The sequence below is a fragment of the Dipteris shenzhenensis genome, chromosome 7, assembly GCF_047967505.1.
Source record: "Dipteris shenzhenensis isolate YYH24624 ecotype China chromosome 7, Dip_SZ_1.0, whole genome shotgun sequence".
NCBI lineage: Eukaryota > Viridiplantae > Streptophyta > Polypodiopsida > Gleicheniales > Dipteridaceae > Dipteris > Dipteris shenzhenensis.
In genome coordinates this window covers 41,313,625-41,339,746 of record NC_141602.1, presented here as the reverse complement: position 1 = coordinate 41,339,746, position 26,122 = coordinate 41,313,625, and the positions used below count along the sequence as shown (strand labels likewise).

The 26,122-nt window shown below is 46.2% G+C and overlaps 1 protein-coding gene across 1 annotated transcript; it reads right to left on the bottom strand.

The window, feature by feature from the left end:
- Window positions 1-781: 781 nt before the first annotated feature.
- On the bottom strand, window positions 782-25,403 carry LOC147900356 (uncharacterized). The gene is made up of 7 exons (XM_087376628.1): window positions 25,127-25,403; window positions 24,699-24,789; window positions 13,491-13,542; window positions 11,269-11,343; window positions 2,087-2,149; window positions 1,919-1,975; window positions 782-1,524 (listed from the first exon to the last, which is right to left on the bottom strand). The coding sequence occupies exons 1-7, from the start codon at window positions 25,401-25,403 to the stop codon at window positions 1,450-1,452; spliced, it is 690 nt and encodes a 229-aa protein (XP_087232754.1). The 3' UTR covers window positions 782-1,449.
- Between the last annotated feature and the right edge of the window lie 719 nt (window positions 25,404-26,122).

Here is a 26,122-nt window from a genome sequence, read left to right as displayed (position 1 = left end):
ATTTCCCGGGAGCTCTGGAAGGAAGTAGAAAAGAAACTAAATAGTATGCACATTGTAGTAAAATTGAAATGGAAGATTGCTTTATTGGGTGATAAAGGTGGGCAAAATGATTTGATCTATCAGATGCTTCAATCAGTAAGAGCTTTGGTTCCGATGCAAGTATGGAACTACAAAAATGGGGTAGTGTTTCAAAGGATTCCTAGTGGAAGGATGCCGATTGAAATGTATCTTGATGAGATCTGTAGTTTTTGTTAGAAATGAAGCATGTAAAGCCCTTGGGCGGCTGTGGATCTGAAGCTCTGCCTTTCTTTTAGAAATGCACTTCTTTTCTTTTTGTTTATTTCCTCTTTACATTTTAATACAAGTTTGAATTTCCACAAAAAAAACGAAAAGGGATTATTTAAACTCGTGAGAGAATGTTTCTACCTTGAATATATAGAGCAAGTGAATAGAACAACAAAGATGAGAATGAATAAGGTAAAATCCTAGGAGAAAGCTTGCATTTGAAATTAAAATCGAAAGTCGAGAATGCGTCTGATTTGATCAAGAAAGGAGGTCAAGAATTGCTACGTTTAAGAAATGAGGCTTGGAGAATTCAGTGATGAGGGATGCGTGAGTAGTACAAAAGGATCCACACTGATAAAGACGTGTTGTCTCTGGATCAGGAAAGGGTGAAACAGGCTCTTTCAGTACATTCTGTGGAACCAGTTTCTATAGAGAACTTGACAAACACCTTAAAGGTATCATGGCATAGATTAGAATAGGTTGTACATGAACAGACCGAAGATAGTAAGTCACTGCTAAATCCCTCAAATCATTTGTGTGCTGTTATATTGTTACACTCTTTTACTGTTTGGGAAAAGGCACGCCCTTGCGGTAACTTCTACACATAAAAGGGAATTAACCAGCAGCACATTGCAGTCAATGCATCTCTTTGTTTTGTATTTTAGGTGAGCCCAAGACTGGGTAGAAGCAGCAAGCAGACCCTCGGCAGTTTTTTAACTCGCTCCTGATGTACAACCAAACTAGAGACACAACATGAATCAATCACTAGTGTTCACCATTCTCTTCCGGAATATACACAATTTGAGTCCAGGAACTGAAGAGGCTTTCTCAAAAGCCTCCTGATAATTTTGCAAACAATTAACCAAAAAACATTGTAATGCAATATTGGTCTCAGGATGTGTCGAAAAAAGAAAAGGAGTTGCCATATGGAACTTCTGTTTAAGTTTCTGCCCCTCAACACAAAACGGTCCTTGATAGCTCTATGCCTGTGACAATAAATAGAACTGGTGCAGCCTTCATGAAATGATATAAATGATTCTGCAAGCAGTGGAGAAACTGCATATCCTCAGATTTCCAGACGTTGGGACACTCTTACAGAGATATTTCCCTTGCATCCATTACTGGCCCTACAGAGATATACACCAGGTGTTGTACGCTTGCAAATCACACAACTCCTTCACCCCATACATCCTCTTCATTAATAAGATTTACTTGAACGCTGCTGCTTGCAACAGGCACCTGATGTCGAGCAGAAAACTAAGACCTCAGGAGTGAACCAGCAAGAAAATATTTGATGCAAAAATATTACACAAAGATCCATGTTGAACCCGCAAACGTTTGGGGAACCCTTCATAGACCAAAGTTCCAATAATAAATATATCAGTGGGGGGTAAACTGAGACATCAATGTGATCTTAATAACCAGTGAAATCTCGTAGTCTACTGTTAGCAAGTCCACTCCACTCTGTGCCAGTAGCTGGGAGAGAGATTCTACAAAGAAACTTACATCAGTGGGGGATAAACTGAGACATCAATGTGATCTTAATAACCAGTAAAATCTCGTAGTCTACTGTTAGCAAGTCCACTCCACTCTGTGCCAGTAGCTGGGAGAGAGATTCTACAAAGAAACTTACAGGACAAATGCAGCTTCGCACAAGTTCATCACCACTTGAGCTTGCGTTAGATCCCACCTGGAAAAAATAGAGCATCCAAAATTCACTGAGATTTCTGTTTGAATCCACTGCAACAGAGACACAAGCAGAGACCATGCAAAATTTTCAAAAAGGTAATGTCAACAACACCTCTTTTGCTCCACCAACTACTTCCATCTCACACTGGTAGCAGGAACCCTCAAAACAAAATTCCTGCAAAATACAGTGATACCAAACGTAGCACTCCTCAAGTTTCGGTGATTTACAGACTCCAAAGACTTTTTACAGCACTAGGGTGCACGTTTTGTCTTTATGTTAGGTTTTTGTCGAAAGGCGGGCATTCAGATGAAGGATGTTCAACCTTACGTCATGCTATTTCATATTAGAAATTTAATTTTGAAGACTTGCCTGCTGAGCCAAGTGCAAACCAAATACATAGCAGAAAAGATATGAACCCGTGGCATCTCTCATTAATCTAGATCCTAGTCAATGTATGCACATAAATGTGATTAAACCATGCATAGATCTGGATGAAAACATTGCAACCAAAGCGTGTAGTGATATGTCCACAAAACAGGACCAAAACTAAGTAAAGAGAGGCCTTACAGCCTACATTGCATGGGCAGCAACGAGCAGATCCACTGGTGTTAGATCTGAGTCCTCCTGGTGCTACCAAATCTCATGCTCTTCCTTCTACTGCATGCCTCTCAACGAGGTCTTCAGTGGCTTGGAGAGGATCCCCAAAATGCTTCTTCAACACCCTCCCTGTAGATCTCTACACAAGCACTTGGGGCTGCTGGAAATGTTCACTGCTAGCGCCTAGAACTGCACCCTGCAATCGCCGAAATAGTCTCTGAAGTGTTAATTCAGGGTCCTTTATTATGTGGGCCCTTTTCTAGCTGACCAGGCCTTCTACTGCTGACCGTATGGTCTACCCCACATAAGCTAGTTGACCTCCACAATATGGCCAACCAATAGTCCTTCCAGCCGACCTATTCTGGCTGAGAGAACTGCCTTCAGGGCCTATAAAATCTTCATTTTCCTGGCTCATACCCTTTTCCAGTCATTGATGAACAACATATCGCATCCACTTCTATTCCAATTTATGCTTCTTTTTTTATTACATCTGCATTTACAGAAAGAATAGCCAAGAGCACATCATCCATGTCAGAAAGGTGCTGAAAATACAGGTTGCAACAGCTTCATGCCAAAGCCAGCATGTACACTTTTATGGCCAAAGGAGTTGAATACCTCAGGCACATTGTGGGCAATAATAGGCGCAAAGCCAACCCCTCAAAGGTGGAATGTGCAAGACAATGGCCGCAGCCACATAATCTTACTGCATTGAGATATATTTTTGGGCCCTGCCTCGTTAAGGAGTTCATACAGGACGGGCAGCTTCTTTCTGGAGCTGAAGAAGATGTTTTGTTGTGCCTGAAAGAACCACACCAGTTTTGAGCATCTGAAATCTGCTTTGACTCATGCCAAGGGTTGTTGTGCCCCAATACTTCAAGACCATTCATTGTGGAGGTGGATGCTAATGGCACGGAATTAGGAGCCATTTTAGGGCAGGTGTAAAAGCAGAGAGTAATAGCTCTTGAAAATAAAAAGTTTGATGCTAAAAAGTTCGATTCCCATGTGTATGACAGAAAATGTCGGCATCCTACCTGCTCCAAGAAGTGGCATTGCTACCTGTATGGGAGTCGGATCAGATTCAACAACACTATCTGCAGTGGGTATGCCATTGGGTAATTGTGTGCCCACACTGAGAGGGCTTCAATAGACAGTTCATTCTCCCACCTGTACGCCCCCAAATGAGGAGGGGCTCCGTGTGGGCATGAAAGGAAGACACATCTTGATGGAGAGGATTATCCATCTCGGCTGCAATCTGATTAGCTCGTAGGCTGATACACGGGAAGCATCTACAAGAGCTGACAGGGCTGTGCTTAGGGCATCATGGAGCTATATGCTACAGCGGCAAAGCCTGCGATGTGGGGTTGCCAGCCTATTACTATGTTAAAAGTGTCCTATTAATTATTAACCAATGCAATGCCACTGAGAATCAGAGGCGTGGTAGCACTTTTGGTAGGTAATAACACGGTTTCTTTTTTCAAAAGGGTTATATTCGAGAACATAATGAACATGACTTGATCTGCTCAAGATTTGGGGGAAAACAGAGTAAAATGGAGAAGAGAATTGGATAAGGTATGATAAGGTTTGGATTTCTTCAAAAGGTAAGCGCCTTATTTGCCAATGCTTCAGCAATTGTCACTGCTAAGAATCAAAGATTGAGTTCTTATTACTTAATGTTTGGCACATTTTCTGCCTATGAGTTTCTAGCTGTGATCAGCTTGGCTAAACATCTCTAAGTATGGTTGGCAATGGATTGAAAAAGGACTGGTCGTTAGTAGACATCTAGGATGCCCACTAGGATCTTCCTTTGGCTTCTTGGAAAGATTAGAGAGAAATTAAGAATGGGGAGGGGGAAGCTTTAAAGCGGGAATACCACAGTAATAGTCCTTGAATGTGTCTTGCCGCATTTGTTGAGGAACTTTCACCATGGAGATTCTGTACAGCATTCACCCAACACCATCTCTCTTACTTGTATCAACCCTCTATATGCATTGGACATCTCCCCAACCTCTAGTTCTTGGCACAACACCTTGTAGAGTAAAATAGCTGGCCATTGGGCCTCAGTATTTCCGATACCTTCTCATCCTTAGCTCTACCAGATGCTTTAAGGCAAACTCACGTTGTACAGACTTGATCAAACTTCTTCCAACGATACCATCGGCCAAGCCCTTTCATTGAGATACTTGCAATCTTTGTGAGATAGATATTAGATATTAGCTAGCGGCCATTGTTTGCATCTAACAGCCCTCTCTGACACGTCCCAGCACTCGTGAAACCCCTGATCTGCAAAACAACCACACACAACATCAGAACTGAGCAGGCTGCTCACCACCCAACCGTGACATCTACGGGTTGTGATCCCGAATCAGAAGATGTCCCCTCCGAGCCACGAGCTGAGCTACTGGCACAAACTCCCAATCAGATCCAAACCAGCCTGGTGTCCCATACCACCAGGTGGCGCTGTAAAGCCCTGGATCTGCCACTGGGCCTTGGGCTACGCTAAGATGCAGGCACGCGTCCGCGACTCAATCCAGGATCAGAGACCTTGCACCTGGGAACGAGACTTGCTCCCAACTGCACACTGAGAACTGAACCCCCTGGGCCTCTTTTATAGACTCGGGGGCCCCGGCGCCAAAAATAGCGAAGATCTATAAATAGTTCGTACCCTTGCCACTCAACCCAAGAATCAAGCCTGCCTAGCTCTAAGCCTCCCCAGGCTAACCTGAGCTAGTTCTGTGTACCTAGTACACGTCAGATACCAATCCGTGCACATGACATACTCCCCCTCCTCTAAGAACTCACTCCTGAGTTCGCTAAGAAATCTGGAAATGTTCTTTGGAGGTTTTGTAATGTCTCCCATGTTGCATCCTCCTCAACACGATCCTTCCACTTAATCTTGTATTCCGTGATAGTACGATTTCGAATCTGTCTTTCACGAAATTTAAGAATAGATTCAGGTTCGTGAGGAATAAAAGTCAAATCTGTAACTTCTATAATCGCATGAGGAGAAACAAGTTGATCATCTGCACCCAATACTTCTTTCAGTCTACTGACATGAAAGACTGGATGTACTTTAACATCAGGCAATTCTAGTCGATATGCAACTGGTCCAATTCTTTTAATGACCTTGAATGGGCCACAGTATCTGGGGGATAATTTCGGAACCAAACCAGTACTTAGGCTCTTGGATTCCTTAGGAATTCTCAAATATACCATCGTTTCTTCAGAGAACTCTCTGGGTGAACGATGTCTATTAGCATAAAATCTATCCCGATCTTGGGCACTTCTAATAGACTCCTCTGCATTGGCCTCTAAAACATAAGGCCGGGTAGGATCGGGTAATGCAAGAACGGGTGCTTCCTTGATAGATAACTTAAAGGTTTCAAAAGCCTTGTTCATTGCATCATTCCAAGAGATCGGCTGGGTAGATCTGCGTCCACGACCTTTCAATATGTTGGTCAAGGGTGCCGTGATATGTGAATAATCACGCACTGACTTCCGAAGAAATACCGTAAATCGTAGGAAAGAACGAAGTTGTTTCACAGTCTGAGGGATAGGCCATTCTAAAACCTTCTAGATACGATCCAGATCAATGCTAATACCTTCAGAAGAAATCCTGTGTCCTAAGTAAATGATCTCCTTCATAAAGAAGTCACATTTACTCATCTTGGCATAAAGCTTATGCTGTCTTAGAACAAGTAAGACAACCCGAAGGTGTCCTATATGATCCTCAAGCGTTTTACTATATACCAAGATATCATCTAAGAACACTACAACAAATTTGCCCAGATAATCTCTAAACAAATCGTTCATCATCTGCTGAAAAGTAGCAGGAGCATTGGTCAAACCAAAAGGTAATACGAGGAACTCGTAATGACCATACCTAGTCCGGAATGCGGTCCTATCTATGTGTTTAGCATAGATACGGATTTGGTGATAACCCGTACGCAAATCAATCTTAGTGAAATACTTCGCTCCGGCCAAACGGTCTATCAAATCATCAGAACGAGGTAAAGGATAGCAGTTCTTAATTGTAACTTTATTTAGTCGTTTATAATCTATACACATTCTCCAGGAAGAATCTTTCTTCTTTCTTAAGAGGACAGGTGCATCCCAAGGTGATTTACTTCGGCGGATATAGCCCATATACAGGTAATCCTGAAGCTGGATAGCTAACTCATCCTCCTCTACCTGGCTCATCCTATAAGGTGGTACACTGATAGGTTGAGCCCCTGGGACTAAGTCTATGCGATGATCTACTGCCCGTTCTGGAGGTAAACCTTCCGGCAGTTGAGCTGGGAATACGTCCTTAAAATTATCTAACAACATTCTCAATTCTCGGTGTTCAAACACACTTAATTCATTCTTGTTAATGACCGAAACAACAAATGAAGAAAGTGGAATCAAAACACACTGATAGACATCATAATGAGAATTGTTTAATATATTCCGAAGCTGCATCGCAGATACAATAGGCCCCTGAGAAGGGGGAATCTTATCACACTGAATACAAAATTGGGTGTCCTTGTCTACAAAAAGCTTAACTCCTGCGAAGAATGGTAAGGCCCGTTTCCTCCGCACTCTCAGGCTCAAGAAAGAAGGCCGGTGTTTTTATTGCGAGGAGCGGGACCACACAAAGAATGAGTGTCCTAAGCGGAAGAACAAAAAATTGGTGCTAGGGCCGAAGCTCCAGGCGGGTCCACGTACCGCAGCCAAGGGAGCCAACCAAGTCACGATGACATGTATTTCAGTGAATGTCATTACCTGCCCCCTTTCTTGTAATTGTACCTTTAATACTTCGTTGTTTGGTTCCCATGATCTTTTCCGAGTTTATGGAAAAGTTAGGGACCAACAGGTTCACATTCTCTTTGATCCGGGCAGCTCTCACAATTTTGTTAATTACAAATTTGTGCAGAAGATGGGGCTGTCCACAGTACCTAGCGACCACACCTACGAGGTGCAGCTTCCAGCTGGGAAGCAGTTTTGGGATCGCAAGGTTGAAGCGCTTCCGATCCGGATTCAAGCCTACACAGGAGCTCTCACATGTTATGTTATGCATCTAGAGCATGTAGACTTGTTGATCGGGATAGAGTGGTTTAAAACCCACAATATCCAGATCGGATGGACGGAGCATACGCTTTCCTGGAGGCGTTGTCCGTAGACTTCGTCTCCCCAATACCAGTCGCATGCTGAAAGAACTTGCGTTTGTTCTTTCCAACTCGTTTCGGTAACTGTGGTTGCCTTGGTACCGGCCATGGTATCATCATATATGCGCGCATATGTCATGGCCTCCTTCAATGTTGTGCACTTGTTATTCTTAATCTGTAACTTATAGGAGTCTGGCAAACCATCCACGAAAAAACCTAACAAGGTTACAGGATCCATTTTAGTGGCCCTGGTTTGCAGATCCCTAAATCTTTGAAGATAAACTTCAAAAGTTAAATTCAATTTTGACATATCGAGGGCCTTGAGCTTGCCGACGATATCGTAGTCATCTTCCTTCTTCAGGAACTCCTTCCTGAAGATACCCTCAAATTCTGTCCAAGTATCAGGCTTAGGCTGGAGTTCTTTCCACCAAAGCAAGGCTTTACCTGACATAAACCCTGCTGCAAGCTGAATCTTTTTCTCATCTGGATAGGGGTGGAATTGGAAGTGTACTTGCCACTTGTGCAACCAAGTGTCAACTACCTCCTTTGTTCTTGATTTTTGGTCACCTGGAAAAGGATCCGGAGTGATATTCGGGCCTAGCACGGAAGCCATGGCATCCACATGCGTGAGTGCCTGAACCGTGCTAGCCAGAAGAGTCAGAGTTGCTTGCATCCCTTGGAGTTGCTGTGTCAACCCCGATTGATTAGCATTGACCTGCTCAAATTTACCATCAAGAGCAGTCGTGAACTCACTGAAGGCTTTCTTAGTTATCAGGTCGTCATAGAGACCCTGATCATCCTCTTCCACTGGAGTGTAATCTAAGTCCTGCTCTCCCATAGTGAACTCGGGATTTGGAGCATTAGACATGGCTGAAATTTGATTTGATTACAAACGGAGAGAAATAAATGACTGAAACGAAGCACAGAGGAAGATGGAGCAGAAGAAAACCGTCCCAGATGAAGCTGACGGAAGGAGATGCTGAAATCTGGTGAATCGGAAGACCCAGAGTCACGGAGCCTCCCCGAACCCGCAAACCAGATGCGCAGGCTGCAGTAGAAACTGTGCGGACTGCTGACGTGGCCTGTACGGCTGCTGACGCAGGCCGTACGGTGGCTGCAGGTACTGGCGCAGTCGCTGTTCGATGCAGCAGCAGGTACAGGAGCAGGCGGAACAGTCCGTACAAGCTGAACGGCTGTCGCTGAAGCTGTACGGACTGTTGCAGAGGCTTTGGGAACCGTGTAGGGCTGACGCAGGCAAGGGCAGATGCAGGGGAGCTGATCGAAACAGGGCGCAGGCTGTACGGACGAGGCTAGCTGGGCACGAAACTCGAGGTGAGGTCTCGATACTCGAGGCTACTTGTGGGTAGCCTAGCACCCAGCCCCCACCTATATAGGGTGCAGGGCTGCCTTATTTGGAAGCTGGGCTTCCAAAAAAGGCTGAGCCCCTCCAGCTTTGGAGGGGTGCTTTTTCGAAAAAAGCACCTGAGCCCCTCCAGCTTTGGAGGGGTGCTTTTTCGAAAAAAGCACCTTCCTCCTGCGCAGGCTGCACGCAGCCCTAGGCGCAGGCTGTTCGCAGCCTGTTGCGCAGGCTGTGGACAGCCTATTGCGCTGGCTGTGGACAGCCTATTACGCAGGCTGTCCAGCCTCTACTGCCTCGTCTACTGCGCCCCTTCCTAGGCTCCGCATCCCTTCCTCCCTTGCTGTCTATTTCCTGCACATCTCTCCTTCTTTTCTGCTCTCTTTCTCCTCCCTCTAAACTTCTCTCCGAGGCCTTCAGAAATTTCGATTCTCTCACACTCCTATTCCTCTTGCTTTTCCAGATATCTGTTCACCCCTTCTACCCCAGGTAGCCAGCAAAAACGCAGCAGGAAATTTCGAATTTTAGGGCATACCTGGAAGAGAAATCCGTCAAAATTCTCGCACCAGAAGTTCCTACCTCAGGAGTTGGCTCTGATACCAACTGACACGTCCCAGCACTCCTGAAACCCCTGATCTGCAAAACAACCACACACAACATCAGAACTGAGCAGGCTGCTCACCACCCAACCGTGACATCTACGGGTTGTGATCCCGAATCAGAAGATGTCCCCTCCGAGCCACGAGCTGAGCTACCGGCACGAACTCCCAATCAGATCCAAACCAGCCTGGTGTCCCATACCACCAGGTGGCGCTGTAAAGCCCTGGATCTGCCACTGGGCCTTGGGCTACGCTAAGATGCAGGCGCGCGTCCGCGACTCAATCCAGGATCAGACCTTGCACCTGGGAACGAGACTTGCTCCCAACTGCACACTGAGAACTGAACCCCCTGGGCCTCTTTTATAGACTCGGGCCCCGGCGCCAAAAATAGCGAAGATCTATAAATAGTTCGTACCCTTGCCACTCAACCCGAGAATCAAGCCTGCCTAGCTCTAAGCCTCCCCAGGCTAACCTGAGCTAGTTCTGTGTACCTAGTACACATCAGATACCAATCCGTGCACATGACACTCTCCCACCATATATTTTCAATACTTCAACCTCTTAGTAAAGGACTCAACCGATTACCAGCCTTTTAATAAGTCTGAACCCTTGAATTTTAGAGGAAAAGCATTTAAAGATTTACCATACCGTCCAATGCCTTATCCTCCTGTTCCTATAACCACTTGACCATCTTTGTCCATTCTGGATTCCTATCCGTGCATTTAGTCAGCCATTAAGGCTACTGACCTTCACATTAATTTTGGTACTCTTTCGGCACCCCATTGCTTTGGCTTTCAAGGAACATAATGTATTTTTCTCTACCCTCCTGCCCATTCTACATAAAAACCCTATTCTCTCATTCCAACATTTCCAATATGAAGTGCTTCCAAACAATGGATTCAGAAGTGCTTCCAAACATTGGAATCATAGAAGCGAATCTAGAGATGTAGGTCATCATGGAAGGATTCCCTGTTTGCAGCTATTAAGTCTTTGCAGTGGAAGTTGCATGCATGTATGGCTGCCTGTTCAGCCAACGCTATTGAGGCAGACAATGGGTGCCCTTGATGCCAGGTTGCTAACGAGATGGTTATGCATTTATTTTGGGATTGTCAAGACACATGATTGCAGAAAATCTTGGGGTATGGCTGAGGGAAGCCAGTACAACAGATCAGCTGGTTATTAAGGTACCATCAGAAATGCTTCTCAGGGGTTGTAGCAGCACTATCCTCAAGAATGGGATTTGACCAAAACTGAGGGGTGTTGTGCTACATAACGGAAACTGCAGGAAACCCCAAAACGTTGGCAGGGAGACATGGAGCTGAAGATTGGACCACCAGTTCCTTTAGGTTCTCCAAATTAATTATCCCCTATATTTCATATGCTATAATTTAACTTTGCTTGGTGCACTCCACACTAGCACTAATGGTACCAATAAATCTTTCTATCCTTCTCGTGTGTGCATGCATGTGCATATGTGTGTCAGTTATGTCTGCGTGTGCACATGCATATGTGCATGTTTGGGTGGGTGTCTGCATGTGCATGCGTGCGTGCGTGTGTGTGTGTGTGGGTCTTGGGGGGGGGGAGAGCAGCACTTACATGATTAGGAGTCATAACCCCACAGCGCTCAGCCACTCTCAATAAGTTCTCCCCAACTCTAGCAGTGCCAATCACCTACAATGATAACAACACGTGTCACATTCTTTGATGGATTCAAACACACTTTCCCTATTAAAAATTGATGCTTAATGAGGATAGAGAACGGGTAGGAGCCTCTCTACATGCCATCATATCCAAGCACACGTCACACACATGCTTGATAAGCATTAAGTATTAATTTATCAATGGTGAACCTCCATTCTAACTACATTAAAAAAGAAGCTAGTCAAGGAGAAGTTTCCAAAGACAATATTCCAAAAGGACTTTATTTTAAAAACTAACTAGCACTCTTAAAAATAATAGCATGTGTGAAACAAACTTGGCCAGATGTCAAAAACAAAAGGAAAATGATAGAATTGAAACTTGGCCAACAATGGTGAATCATTATCTCTCGGGAAACAATGGTGGTCCCTCTCTTGGGTTAGGAAGTTAGAAGGCCAAATGTACACAGCACAAACTGAACATGCCATTGGCATGCTCCAGCCCATGGACATGCTGCCTACCTGGTAGGTGGAGCATCAGACAGGTGAGCAAACCCACAGCAGCAGCCAACAGTTTACAGGTCTGCATGGTAGCCACAGGCTGCCACATCACGCATGGGACACATCAACACCAGACAGTACCTAGCAGCCGCTACAAGCCAGGTTGGACAGCCGTACAGCACCTCTTTATTGTCACCATAGTTGCAGACATATCCGCTCGCATGCTGAGGCAAACATTTGCAAATGTATACATAGAATGTATTTGCAAACCTGACAGCTGTTTGACATTGTGCAATCTTGGGGTTCCCCAAAAAAAAGTATCCTAACTCAGCACCTTTTGCATTGTGAGATGTACATGCACTTCTCCATCTTTCCAAGCCTTGTTAACAAACTTTATGCTCAGCCTCCACACATTGTCTCCACTGTCCCAGCCTGTTTAAATGGTCCATACATTTCTTTTAATTGTCCACGTTTGTTGGCCTTGCCCTTCATGCAAATTGTTGCAAACTCCAAATGGTTGCACCTAACAAAAATTTGCTTGTGCCTATGACTTCACATGGCACCAGGTGTGTCAGCACCAACAAACATTTGCTTAGATCTACGACTTTCACATGGCAACCAGCTTTGCCAGAAGCCTTTTTCAAATTGGTTTACAGTAGGAGGGGGGCAGCAACTTACAAACCCAAGTATTTGTATTCACCTGCATTCTTAAGCGCTTATAAAACTGACTCATTGCATCCACGTGTTTTTGTAGGTTACTATCTTTTTGTGAAAAAGATACCCTGCATATAACAGCAGAAACTGAGAAAAACCAGTAATTTGTAATCCCTCTCCACTGTGGGATCTTATCCATTTTTCTAATTCATTAATGAATAGGAGTTGGTAGGAGTGGGCAACCCTGTTTGACCCCTATATCACTGCTGATTATTATCTTTTCCTCTAAGCTTGATACATCTACTAGCGCCCTTGCCAATTCAGCTAATACATTTCCGTACAACCTGAATGTGGCTTCTCTCAATTCTTGAGATACTCTATCCTTAGGGTATTGTGTCGAATGCTGAGAGAGAGAGAGAGAAAGAGTAACGTCATGGCACCGACTTGGGGCCGAAGCGACTCGATCAAGGAAACAATAGACACACCCAATGACATGAACTTGAGTGTCAACCACCAAGACCCACACGGGTTTTACTAAACTTGGTAGGGAAGGATGGCCTATACAGTGAAAGAGCATTTTTAACATCAAGGCACATACCTGGAGCCGGAGTAGCTCGTCAAACGTCAATCAAGGATCAGACACACACACACACAAGGACAGGAACCAGAGCCTCAAAACGGGTTTTACTTAACTGGCGGGGAAGTCCGAAGGATGGCTTAACCAAAATTTATCTTGCAAACATACACATAACCACACACAGGACATACATTTACACAGAGATATTTGAATTAAGTTTCTATCAACGATTTGGAAATAAAAGTTGTGAAGACAAAATTATTTCATTCAAGTCTCTCCCATACAAAGAATAAGAAAAATGCTCTCAAACATCCATTTTTTTATGGCTATACCCAAAAATAGTGCACCACGAAATCCAAATTAAAAAAAATTCATGCAGCCTAAATCAGCAAGACTAATAAGACATATTGTTCAATATGCTGTCTAAAATGATGAAGTAGTAAGATTACCGTCTCGGATCCCTTGTTGAACGATATACAAACTTCCTCTCCAAACTCTGCACTAGAATACAAAAATCAAGAATAACTATTTGCATTATCAACTCTTTGATACAACTAATCAAATAACCAAAAGGATAAACAATGCCCAATCCTTGCAGAGACCAAGTGTATTACAGCCATAATGTCAGATCATGCCTTCTGATTTTAAAAACCAAAAGCATGTTCCTTCCTGATGTCTGTTTTACAATGCGACCTTCTTGCCATTAAACATAAAAGCCCAAATACAAGAATCAAGCTTCTGACAAAAATCTCATGTACAACAATAGTGCATATCAAAATACCTAGATGTCGGCAAATTTAGCAGTAATTTCACCTCGTGTGGCCTTTGGAACAGAAGTTATAAGAGAAAGAGAGAAGACACAATATGTAAATAGAGAACATACTCTCAACGGAGAGTGGGTGCTTTGTGCAGAGCATGCTTTGGGATAATTAAAAAAACACGAAGTGGGAGCTTCTCAATATGCTAAACTAATACACGACCAGGATCCAGAGTCCCACCAATGGTGTGGTCCTCTGATCTAACCACAAGGTCCTTCTCCAATCTGCTGGCTATCTCTAGACTCGAGTCCGCGTGCTCGACCTCGAGCGTCTGTAGACTTTCCGTCCAGTGTGTTCTTCTCCACCTTACTGCCTGTGAATCAGCCTAGGTGGGCAGCCCCTGCCAAGCTTTGTCTGCAGCACACAGGTCCCTGTTCCACTGCTCCAACCTGCTTGTGAATGGCTGCTCTAGAAGGTATAATGATCACAACACCTTGCTGCCCTAGAAGACAGCCAAGGTCCCAGCCCTTAGGGAACTCAGTCTGCTGGATAAATAATGGGGCATGAAGCCCCTCCTTTTATAGGCCTAGGGGCCTGTCAAAAAACCCGACCAGTCTGTCCCAATCTGGGCCGACTGGACAGACCAGGTTGGCTGGCCCAACCAACCTGGTTGGCTCAGCCCAACCAGCCCTTTAAGGGCTCACAAAACTAGGCCTTTATGGCCCACACTTTTAGGGCTTTTGGCCCTCCAATCTAGGCAAGGGCCCAGCCTATATAAGGCCCCTAGCCAGGCCCTTTTGGGCTCCTGCTAGGCTGCCCTTTGCTGCTGCTGGAGACCCTTTTGCAGGCTGTACTCCTGCCCATAGCCTCTGCCATCTGCCCCGTATCTTTCTTCATGCAGGCGCCTTCCTGCTACAGCATCCTTGCCTCCTGCCAGGCCTTCACCAGCCCCATACAGCCACGTATGCATACCGTACCCTTCCGTACTGCTGCGCTGTCTGTCCTTGCTGGAAATCCCTGCGCAATCAGGCTGCTGCAGGTCCCTGATGTCCACATGTCTGCCCTGTACATCAGGAGCTCCACGACCTGCCAGGTACCCTTCTTTCTTCTTTTGGGGCACATCCTGCCCTAGGTCTCCCTCCCCCATGCTCTCCTCATTTGGGGGCTTACAGATGGGAAGGTGACCTTTCCAACACCCCCTCTCACCGACACATCTCAACCCAATGCCAACACGTCGATGACGATGCTCCAGTAACTCCCTGGTCGTACTCCTCTGGAACCTTTCGGTGTAGAAATCTTTTCCTGGCTTTTCATCTAGTGGCTCCTGCTCCACCAGGCCTAATTCTGCTTCCGCACAGCATCCTAGTACACAGGTCCATCTTTGGTAGCACCTCCTGGTACCACCTCCTTCAGTCACATTCCCGCCTCTGAACTCGAGCAATCCAACCGTCATGATCTTCCAGTCGTCCCCCTCATAATGAGTGAACAACCTGGAGTCTTCCACGCACCATGCTCTGAGGGTCTGTTTCAACCCATCCTTCTTTTGGCAAGGTCTGCAACAAAAGTACATCTCCAGATCACCTGGACTGCGAACTTTAAACGCACCTGACTGAACCTGAGTCACCCTCCTTCTCGCAACGGCACAATCCTCCAGTCGTGGAAGTCGATTCCCTAGAGCTTCTGAATCACGGTCGTCCTTCAGCAAGGTCCCTGCCTTCAGGCTTCCACACCTGTGAGCCTCCTACTTGTGCTCTGATACCATGTTAGAAAAATACCCAACAGAGGGTACACACAGCGGAAGACTTATAGTAATGCCCAGGAGCTCACACTGTGCGGTGTGGGTGTGGAATCACAAACTTCTTTACTTTATGTGCGTCACATAGATGTGCAGACTCATCAATAGACAATGAACCAGCCAGATAGAGAAACCACCAAAATATATATTTCCGTCCAAAACTATGGACACAATACAAGAGAGATAGATCTAGAGTCCCACCAATGGTGTGGTCCTCTGATCTAACCACAAGGTCCTTCTCCAATCTGCTGGCTATCTCTAGACTCGAGTCCGCGTGCTCCACCTCGAGCGTCTGTAGACTTTCCGTCTAGTGTGTTCTTCTCCACCTTACTGCCTGTGAATCAGCCTAGGTGGGCAGCCCCTGCCAAGCCTTGTCTGCAGCACACAGGTCCCTGTTCCACTGCTCCAACCTGCTTGTGAATGGCTGCTCCAAAAGGTATAATGATGTCATGTGCACGGATTGGTATCTGACGTGTACTAGGTACACAGAACTAGCTCAGGTTAGCCTGGGGAGGCTTAGAGCTAGGCAGGCTTGATTCTCGGGTTGAGTGGCAAGGGTACGAACTATTTATAGGTCTTCGCTATTTTTGGCGCCGGGGCCCGAGTCTATAAAAGAGGCCCAGGGGGTTCAGTTCTCAGTGTGCAGTTGGGAGCAAGTCTCGTTCCCAGGTGCTAGGTCTGATCCTGGATTGTGTCGCGGACGCGCGCCTGCATCTTAGCATAGCCCAAGGCCCAGTGGCAGATCCAGGGCTTCACAGCGCCACCTGGTGGTATGGGACACCAGGCTGGTTTGGATCTGATTGGGAGTTCGTGCCGGTAGCTCAGCTCGTGGCTCGGAGGGAACATCTTCTGATTCGGGATCACATCCCGTAGATGTCACGGTTGGGTGGTGAGCAGCCTGCTCAATTCTGATGTTGTGTGTGGTTGTTTTGCAGATCAGGGTTTTCTCTTCCAGGTATGCCCTAAAATTCGAAATTTTCTGCTGCGTTTTGGATGACTACCTGGGGTAGAAGGGGTGGAGAAAGATCTGGAAAAGAAAGAAGAAGAGGAGTGAGATAGAATCGAAATCTCTGAAGGCTACGGAGAGAAGTTTAGAGGGAGGAGAAAGAGAGCAGAAAAGTAGTAGAGATGTGCAGGAAATAGACAGCAAGGGAGGAAGAGATGCAGAGCCTAGGAAGGGGGGTGTAGACGAGGCAGTAGAGGCTGGACAGCCTGTGTAATAGGCTGTCCACAGCCAGCGCAATAGGCTGTCCACAGCCTGCGCAACAGGCTGCGAACAGCCTGCGCCTAGGGCTGCATGCAGCCTGCGCAGGAGGAGGGTGCTTTTTTCGAAAAAGCACCCCTCCAAAGCTGGAGGGGCTCAGCCTTTTTTGGAAGCCTAGCTTCCAAATAAGGCAGCCCTGCACCCTATATAGGTGGGGGCTGGGTGCTAGGCTACCCACAAGCAGCCTCGAGTATCGAGACCTCACCTCGAGTTTCGTGCCCAGCTAGCCTCGTCCGTACAGCCTGCGCCCTGTTTCGATCAGCTCCCCTGCATCTGCCCTTGCCTGCGTCAGCCCTGCACAGCTCCCGAAGCTTCTGTAACAGTCCGTACAGCTTCAGCGACAGCCGTACAGTCTGTACGGACTGTTCCGCCTGCTCCTGTACCTGCTGCTGCATCGAACAGCGACTGCGCTAGTACCTGCAGCCACCGTACGGCCTGCGCCAGCAGCCGTACAGGCCACGTCAGCAGACCGTACAGTTTCTACTGCAGCCTGCGCATCCGGTTTGCGGGTTCGGGGAGGCTCCGTGACTCTGGGTCTTCCGATTCGCCAGATTTCAGCATCTCCTTCCGTCAGCTTCATTCGGGACGGTTTTATTCTGCTCCATCCTCCTCTGTGCTTCGTTTCAGTCAGTTATTTCTCTCCGTTTGTAATCAAATCAGATTTCAGCCATGTCTGATGCTCAAAATCCCGAGTTCACCATGGGAGAGCAGGACTTAGATTACACTGCAGTGGGAGAGGATGATCAGGGTCTCTATGACGACCTGATAACTAAGAAAGCCTTCAGTGAGTTTACGACTGCTCTTGATGGTAAATTTGAGCAGGTCAATGCTAATCAATCGGGGTTGACACGGCAACTCCAAGGGATACAAGCAACTCTGACTCTTCTGGCTAGCACGGTTCAGGCACTCACGCATGTGGATGCCATGGCTTCAGTGCTAGGCCCGAATATCACTCCGGATCCTTTCCCAGGTGACCAAAAATCAAGAACAAAGGAGGTAGTTGACACTTGGTTACACAAGTGGCAGGTACACTTCCAATTCCACCCCTATCTAGATGAGAAAAAGATTCAGCTTGCAGCAGGGTTTATGTCAGGTAAAGCCTTGCTATGGTGGAAAGAACTCCAGCCTAAGCCTGATACTTGGACAGAATTTGAGGGTATCTTCAGGAAGGAGTTCCTGAAGAAGGAAGATGACTACGATATCGTCGGCAAGCTCAAGGCCCTCGATATGTCAAAATTTAATTTGACCTTTGAAGTTTATCTTCAAAGATTTAGGGATCTGCAAACCAGGGCCACTAAAATAGATCCTGTAACCTTGTTAGGTTTTTTCGTGGATGGTTTGCCAGACTCCTATAAGTTACAGATTAAGAATAACAAGTGCACAACATTGCAGGAGGCCATGACATATGCGCGCATATATGATGATACCATGGCCGGTACCAAGGCAACCACAGTTACCGAGACGAGCGGAAAGAACAAACGCAAGTTCTTTCAGCATGCAACTGGTATTGGGGAGACGAAGTCTACGGACAACGCCTCCAGGAAAAGCTTAACTCCTTCGAAGAATGGTAAGGCCCGATTCCTTCGCACTCTCAGGCTCAAGAAAGAAGGCCGATGTTTTTATTGCGAGGAGCGGGGCCACACAAAGAATGAGTGTCCTAAGCGGAAGAACCAAAAATTGGTGCTAGGACCGAAGCTCCAGGCGGGTCCACGTACCGCAGCCAAGGGAGCCAACCAAGTCACGATGACAGGTATTTCAGTAAATGTCATTACCTGCCCCCTTTCTTGTAATTGTACCTTTAATACTTCGTTGTTTGGTTCCCATGATCAGTTTATGGAGAAGTTAGGGACCAACAGGTTCACATTCTCTTTGATCCGGGCAGCTCTCACAATTTTGTTAATTACAAATTTGTGCAGAAGATGGGGCTGTCCACAGTACCTAGCGACCACACCTACGAGGTGCAGCTTCCAGCTGGGAAGCAGTTTTGGGATCGCAAGGTTGAAGCGCTTCCCATCCGGATTCAAGCCTACACAGGAGCTCTCACATGTTATGTTATGCATCTAGAGCATGTAGACTTGTTGATCGGGATAGAGTGGTTTAAAACCCACAATATTCAGATCGGATGGACAGAGCATACGCTTTCTTTTGTAGACAAGGACACCCAATTTTGTATTCAGTGTGATAAGATTCCCCCTTCTCAGGGGACTATTGTATCTGCGATGCAGCTTCGGAATATATTAAACAATTCTCATTATGATGTCTATCAGTGTGTTTTGATTCCACTTTCTTCATTTGTTGTTTCGGTAATTAACAAGAATGAATTAAGTGTGTTTGAACACCGGGAATTGAGAATGTTGTTAGATAATTTTAAAGACGTATTCCCAGCTCAACTGCCGGAAGGTTTACCTCCAGAACGGGCAGTAGATCATCGCATAGACTTAGTCCCAGGGGCTCAACCTATCAGTGTGCCACCTTATAGGATGAGCCAGGTAGAGGAGGATGAGTTAGCTATCCAGCTTCAAGATTACCTGAATATGGGCTATATCCGCCCAAGTAAATCACCTTGGGGTGCACCTGTCCTCTTAAGAAAGAAGAAAGATTCTTCCTGGAGAATGTGTATAGATTATAAACGATTAAATAAAGTCACAATTAAGAACCGCTATCCTTTACCTCGTTCTGATGATTTGATAGACCGTTTGGCCGGAGCGAAGTATTTCACTAAGATTGATTTGCGTACGGGTTATCACCAAATCCGTATCTATGCTAAACACATAGATAGGACCGCATTCCGGACTAGGTATGGTCGTTACGAGCTCCTCGTATTACCTTTTGGTTTGACCAATGCTCCTGCTACTTTTCAGCAGATGATGAACGATTTGTTCAGGGATTTTCTGGGCAAATTTGTTGTAGTGTTCTTAGATGATATTTTGGTATATAGTAAAACGCTTGAGGATCATATAGGACACCTTCGGGTTGTCTTACTTGTTCTAAGACAGCATAAGGTTTATGCCAAGATGAGTAAATGTGACTTCTTTATGAAGGAGATCATTTACTTAGGACACAAGATTTCTTCTAAAGGTATTAGCATTGATCTGGATCGTATCCAGAAGGTTTTAGAATGGCCTATCCCTCAGACTGTGAAACAACTTTGTTCTTTCCTAGGATTTACGGTATTTCTTCGAAAATCAGTGCGTGATTATTCACATATCACGGCACCCTTGACCAACATATTGAAAGGTCGTGGACGCAGGTCTACCCAGCCGATCTCTTGGAATGATGCAATGAACAAGGCTTTTGAAACCTTGAAGTTATCTATCAAGGAAGCACCCGTTCTTGCATTACCCGATCCTACCCGGCCTTATGTTTTAGAGGCCGATGCAAGTGATTATGCGATTGGGGCAGCTCTATTCCAAGAGGGCAGACCTGTAGCTTTCGAGAGTAAGAAGCTAGACGACACTCGGTATCGTTGGCCCACACTTGAGAAGGAACTTTATGCTGTAGTGTATGCTCTTAAAGTTTGGAGACACTACTTGTATGGTTCAAAGTTCCTTGTATTGACTGATCATCAGTCAATTAAGTATGTGTGTGATGGTTCAGAATTGAGAGGAAGGAAAGCTAGATGTGGAGATGCTTCCTTCCACCTCTATGAATCATTGGAGAAGGATGTGGGCTAGGGTTTTGTGCCACAAGTCTGACAATTTGGCAGAGTTAATGCAGGATTTTGATTTCAAAATACGTTATCATAAGGGTTCGTTGAATAGTGTGGCGGATGCCTTAAGTCGAGTTAAGTTTGTAAATGCTTTGTCATTTACGGAAATATCCTCAGACCTATTTCAATCCTTGAGAGGGCTATACGCAACTGATAGTCATTTCAGTTCTTATTGGCAGAGAGTCCAGGATGGGAGCTCCATGGTTGACCAGGACTCAGGGATTGTGCCACCGAGGATACAGGCGGCGGGAGGTCAGTGGATGATTAGGAACGGCTTGCTGTTTTTGTGTACCTGATGTTCTGGACCTTAAATCCAAGATTCTCTGGGAGTGTCATGATGCTCCTAGTGCAGGACATCCAGGTATACATAGGACTCTGTCTCTTGTGAAGCATACCTTTTATTGGCCTAAGATGCGTGCATTTATAGAGAACTATGTAGTAGGTTGCTGAGTTTGTCAGGTTACTAAGGCTGAACGCCTTAGAAGCGCGGGCTTATTACAGCCATTACAGATTCCACGTAATAAATGGGAAAGTATTTCCATGGATTTTATTACTGGTTTACCTCGAACGCGTAAGGGTCATGACTCTATTTGGGTCATAGTCGACCGTTTGACAAAAATGGCTAGATTCTTACCTACAAGAACAACTATTTCAGCTATTCAGTTGGCTCGCGAGTTTGTGGACCACTTGTTCAAGCTGTATGGTTTGCCATCTGACATAGTCAGTGACAGGGACTCAAAGTTTACAAGTAACTTTTGGACACTTGTATTTGAGAAGTTGGAAACTACTCTAAGTATGAGTTCCTCGGATCATGCACAATCCGATGGCAGTACAGAAAAGGTCAACCAGTTGGTTGAAGACATGCTTCGGGCATATGTATCTAAGAGACAGTCTTCATGGGAAGATTATCTACCCATGATTGAATTTGCTTACAACAGTGCAAAGCATTCTAGTACACGTTATAGTCCTTTTATGCTTATGTACGGGTTTCAACCTAAGTCACCAGTTATGGTAGGATTAAAAGGGATTCAAAATGATGCTGCTAAGAACTTCTTGCAAGACATGCAGGAAATGTTGCAGTTTGCCAAGGAGTCTATTAGAAGTGCCCAAGATCGGGACAGATTTTATGCTAATAGACATCGTTCACCCAGAGAGTTCTCTGAAGGAACGATGGTATATTTGAGAATTCCTAAGGAATCCAAGAGCCTAAGTACTGGTTTGGTTCCGAAATTATCCCCCAGATACTGTGGCCCATTCAAGGTCATTAAAAGAATTGGACCAGTTGCATATCGACTAGAATTGCCTCCTGATGTTAAAGTACATCCATTCTTTCATGTCAGTAGACTGAAAGAAGTATTGGGTGCAGATGATCAACTTGTTTCTCCTCATGAGATTATAGAAGTTACAGATTTGACTTTTATTCCTCACGAACCTGAATCTATTCTTGAATTTCGTGAAAGACAGATTCGAAATCGTACTATCACGGAATACAAGATTAAGTGGAAGGATCGTGTTGAGGAGGATGCAACATGGGAGACATTACAAAACCTCCAAAGAACATTTCCGGATTTCTTAGCGAACTCAGGAGTGAGTTCTTAGAGGAGGGGGAGTATGTCATGTGCACGGATTGGTATCTGACGTGTACTAGGTACACAGAACTAGCTCAGGTTAGCCTGGGGAGGCTTAGAGCTAGGCAGGCTTGATTCTCGGGTTGAGTGGCAAGGGTACGAACTATTTATAGGTCTTCGCTATTTTTGGCGCCGGGGCCCGAGTCTATAAAAGAGGCCCAGGGGGTTCAGTTCTCAGTGTGCAGTTGGGAGCAAGTCTCGTTCCCAGGTGCTAGGTCTGATCCTGGATTGTGTCGCGGACGCGCGCCTGCATCTTAGCGTAGCCCAAGGCCCAGTGGCAGATCCAGGGCTTCACAGCGCCACCTGGTGGTATGGGACACCAGGCTGGTTTGGATCTGATTGGGAGTTCGTGCCGGTAGCTCAGCTCGTGGCTCGGAGGGGACATCTTCTGATTCGGGATCACATCCCGTAGATGTCACGGTTGGGTGGTGAGCAGCCTGCTCAGTTCTGATGTTGTGTGTGGTTGTTTTGCAGATCAGGGGTTTCAGGAGTGCTGGGACGTGTCAAATGATCACAACACCTTGCTGCCCTAGAAGACAGCCAAGGTCCCAGCCCTTAGGGAACTCAGTCTGCAGCACTCCTTCAACTCTCCTTTACCTCCAAGATAAGGCCAAAGGGAATGCCTTCAGGCTGCTCCTGTCTGCTCCACTTTCTGCTGGATGTTGGATAAATAATGGGGCATGAAGCCCCTCCTTTTATAGGCCTAGGGGCCTGTCAAAAAACCCGACCAGTCTGTCCCAATCTGGGCCGACTGGACAGACCAGGTTGGCTGGCCCAACTAATCTGGTTGGCTCAGCCCAACCAGCCCTTGAAGGGCTCACAAAACTAGGCCTTTATGGCCCACACTTTTTGGGCTTTTGGCCCTCCAATCTAGGCAAGGGCCCTAGCCAGGCCCTTTTGGGCTGCTGCTAGGCTGCCCTTTGCTGCTGCTGGAGACCCTTTTGCAGGCTGTACTCCTGCCCATAGCCTCTGCCATCTGCCCCGTATCTTTCTTCATGCAGGTGCCTTCCTGCTGCAGCATCCTTGCCTCCTGCCAGGCCTTCACCAGCCCCGTACAGCCACGTATGCATACCGTACCCTTCCGTACTGCTGCGCTGTCTGTCCTTGCTGGAAATCCCTGCGCAATCAGGCTGCTGCAGGTCCCTGATGTCCACGTGTCTGCCCTGTACATCAGGAGCTCCATGACTTGCTAGGTACCCTTCTTTCTTCTTTTGGGGCACATCCTGCCCTAGGTCTCCCTCCCCCACGCTCTCCTCATTCGGGGGCTTACAGATGGGGAGGTGACCTTTCCAACACTCAATGCGTCTGTGCTTTTACACAGCCTTAGGATTGATAGATTCCAAAAATCAACAGCAAAAAAAACAGCATGAGTTAACAAAACCAGAAACTTTAAACAGAGCCAAGTCCGTATATCACGAAAAAAAGTGTGTCACGTACTCCTCTAGCCGCCCTTTTACTGTCATTTTGACTACCTGTTTGGTTGCATGGTCAACGACACTAAGTTGCACGGATAAGTTGTCCAACTACTTGGTCAGTAAGAATACTCTAGACACAAAGGCGATAGAAAAGGGGTACAAGTTGCACCGCATGTTCCGACAACAGCAACCAGTCCATACCAGAGCAGAGCTAGGCTCCTCTCTTGTACATCAGGGAAGACGATATTTTTCACAGCTAGTCTTGAGATGCAAATATCATTTTCAATGCTCCTTAGCATGAACAACACAAGGCACCAAATCAGTTTGAGTGAAAAAATCATCACAGTCAGGAACTCAGTGGAAGAAGCCCGACTCATTAAGATGTTGCCAGGCTGTTCCAAGCAAATGTCAGGCCACGTATTGCACAACAGAGACATATAGGATACACTCAATATTTCCATGAATAAAAGGCCAAGTATCAATGTGACCGAGATGGTATGAGGACTCTACTCACAGAAGGATATGTGAGCTGCTCATGTGGATACCAATTAAGGCCAGTACAATGTCTCCACAACAAAAGCTCCAAGAAATTTAGGAGGTCTGTACCATGTAAATGTTTCAAAAGGAAATAATGTCAAACAAGCCTCTACAAGTACCTCAGCCAGAGCAACAGGCATGTCAAACAAGCCTCTACAAGTACCTCAGCCAGAGCAACAGGCAACGCTGGGAGTTCCTCCTCAGCAATCTAAGCACATCCTCTCAAAGTAATGCGGCAAGTTACTTCGGGTGGGTTCAGTTAGAGGGTGTACCCCTGGGTGAGAGCCCAACCTTGCGGACTGTCAAATAGGTTGGATATAAGTTCACGGTGGAAAGGATCCACTCGAAACATTTGCCATCAACCAGGCGAGATAGCGACCAAGACGAGGCTGTATTATGCATAGCCACGTGGACTACCACAGGACATCGACGCTTTTTCATGTACTTGAGTCTTTGCCAAATTTTTGCATGCGATAAAACAGGGAACTGCGAGCGAATCATAAAAGTAAAAAACTTCATCTCAACCGTGCTGCAAATATATGTAAACTTACATATGACTCCAGTACGTTCCCGGGAGAGCACCCTCCTTAAGCCTCTCAGACCCAACAGCACCACTTTTTGGACTCCCGAATCTACGTGTCGCTGCCCTCTTGCAAGCACAGTGAAAATTTTGCATAAGAATGACCGGACATAGAGACCCAACGGCTCTGATGAGATTATGTAACGATACTGGTGGTCACGCTGATATGCAGCACGTCTATGAAACTCTACCTGACCTTCCTTATGCCGAGTCATTGCACTAAAACGATACTGCCAACATCCAAAATCATTAAGCACAGATCCCGATGATCTCGTGTCATGATATGCCGAAGCAGCAAAACAATGCGAGGTGCAGACGGTTCAGCAATAAGTGGAAGTTCAAGTTACGATTAAGCAAAGCGGAGGAGGCTAGAATACAGCATTCTCACACCAAACTCACCAGAACAACGGATCGAAACGCACGATTTGGAGGGGAGAGGAGCCTTGGACGGAACAAAGTGGATGAGTGTAGGGACGAAAGCAACCTGCACAGCTGCCGCCATAGCCATTCCCCTCACAGCTTTCACCTTAGAGAAGAGACTGGTGTTAATGCTCACATGTAATGGGGAATGGTCCCCGGGAACGGATTCCAGACTCAACGTGCCCGGAATCTGGGAGCGGAGCTGCGTTCCCGGAACCTGGCCCGCCCCACCGAGAGCAGCGGCCGCTCGCCGCATTCCTGGAATTCGCTCAGGTGCGGAGCGCGTTCACCCCGCGGCAGGATTTGGGTCGATTGTTCTCCCACGTGGCGGGTCGGGGGGAGGTGGGCAGCGGTGACATAGTAGGTGCGGTTTCGGTGATATGGTGCAACACGATGACTAGGTGGGGGACGAGAGGTGTCACGGCGCGATGCAAGTGTCAATGGATAGCAGGTGGGCCAATGCCATACAGTGAGTCTTCACTAGGCACCGCCAATAAGAGATGTTAGCCGGAAATGGAAGGATAAATTCCCATTTTGAATATGGCCAGATCGGACGGCTTGGATTAAATCTAAGCCGACCATGGACCTTATCGTGGTGGGAATCTTCCATGAATCTCGGCAGAGCATTGGCAACTCAAGTAGTTTGGGTGTTTGCATAGTGCTTGCACTCGATTCCTTCATGAAGATCACATGTTGCTTGTTAGCATATGCCACAAACGATTGGCCCCTCGCAATTGGCCATGTGTGTATGTGTTGGTGTGACTGTGTGTGTGAAAAAAAAAGGGCCTATGGCCCTCAAATTTGAACTTTGAAGCCTTCGTAGGGTTTTGTTTTTGCTAGGTTGTGGAAGGAAGTGTATTATGCCACAAGCTTCAATTTGTATACATTAAGAAGGAAGTGTTTTGCACGAGAAGCACACGTGGCACATGAGGGCTTCAACACATGGCCTCACCCTGCTTGAGCATAAGGTACCAC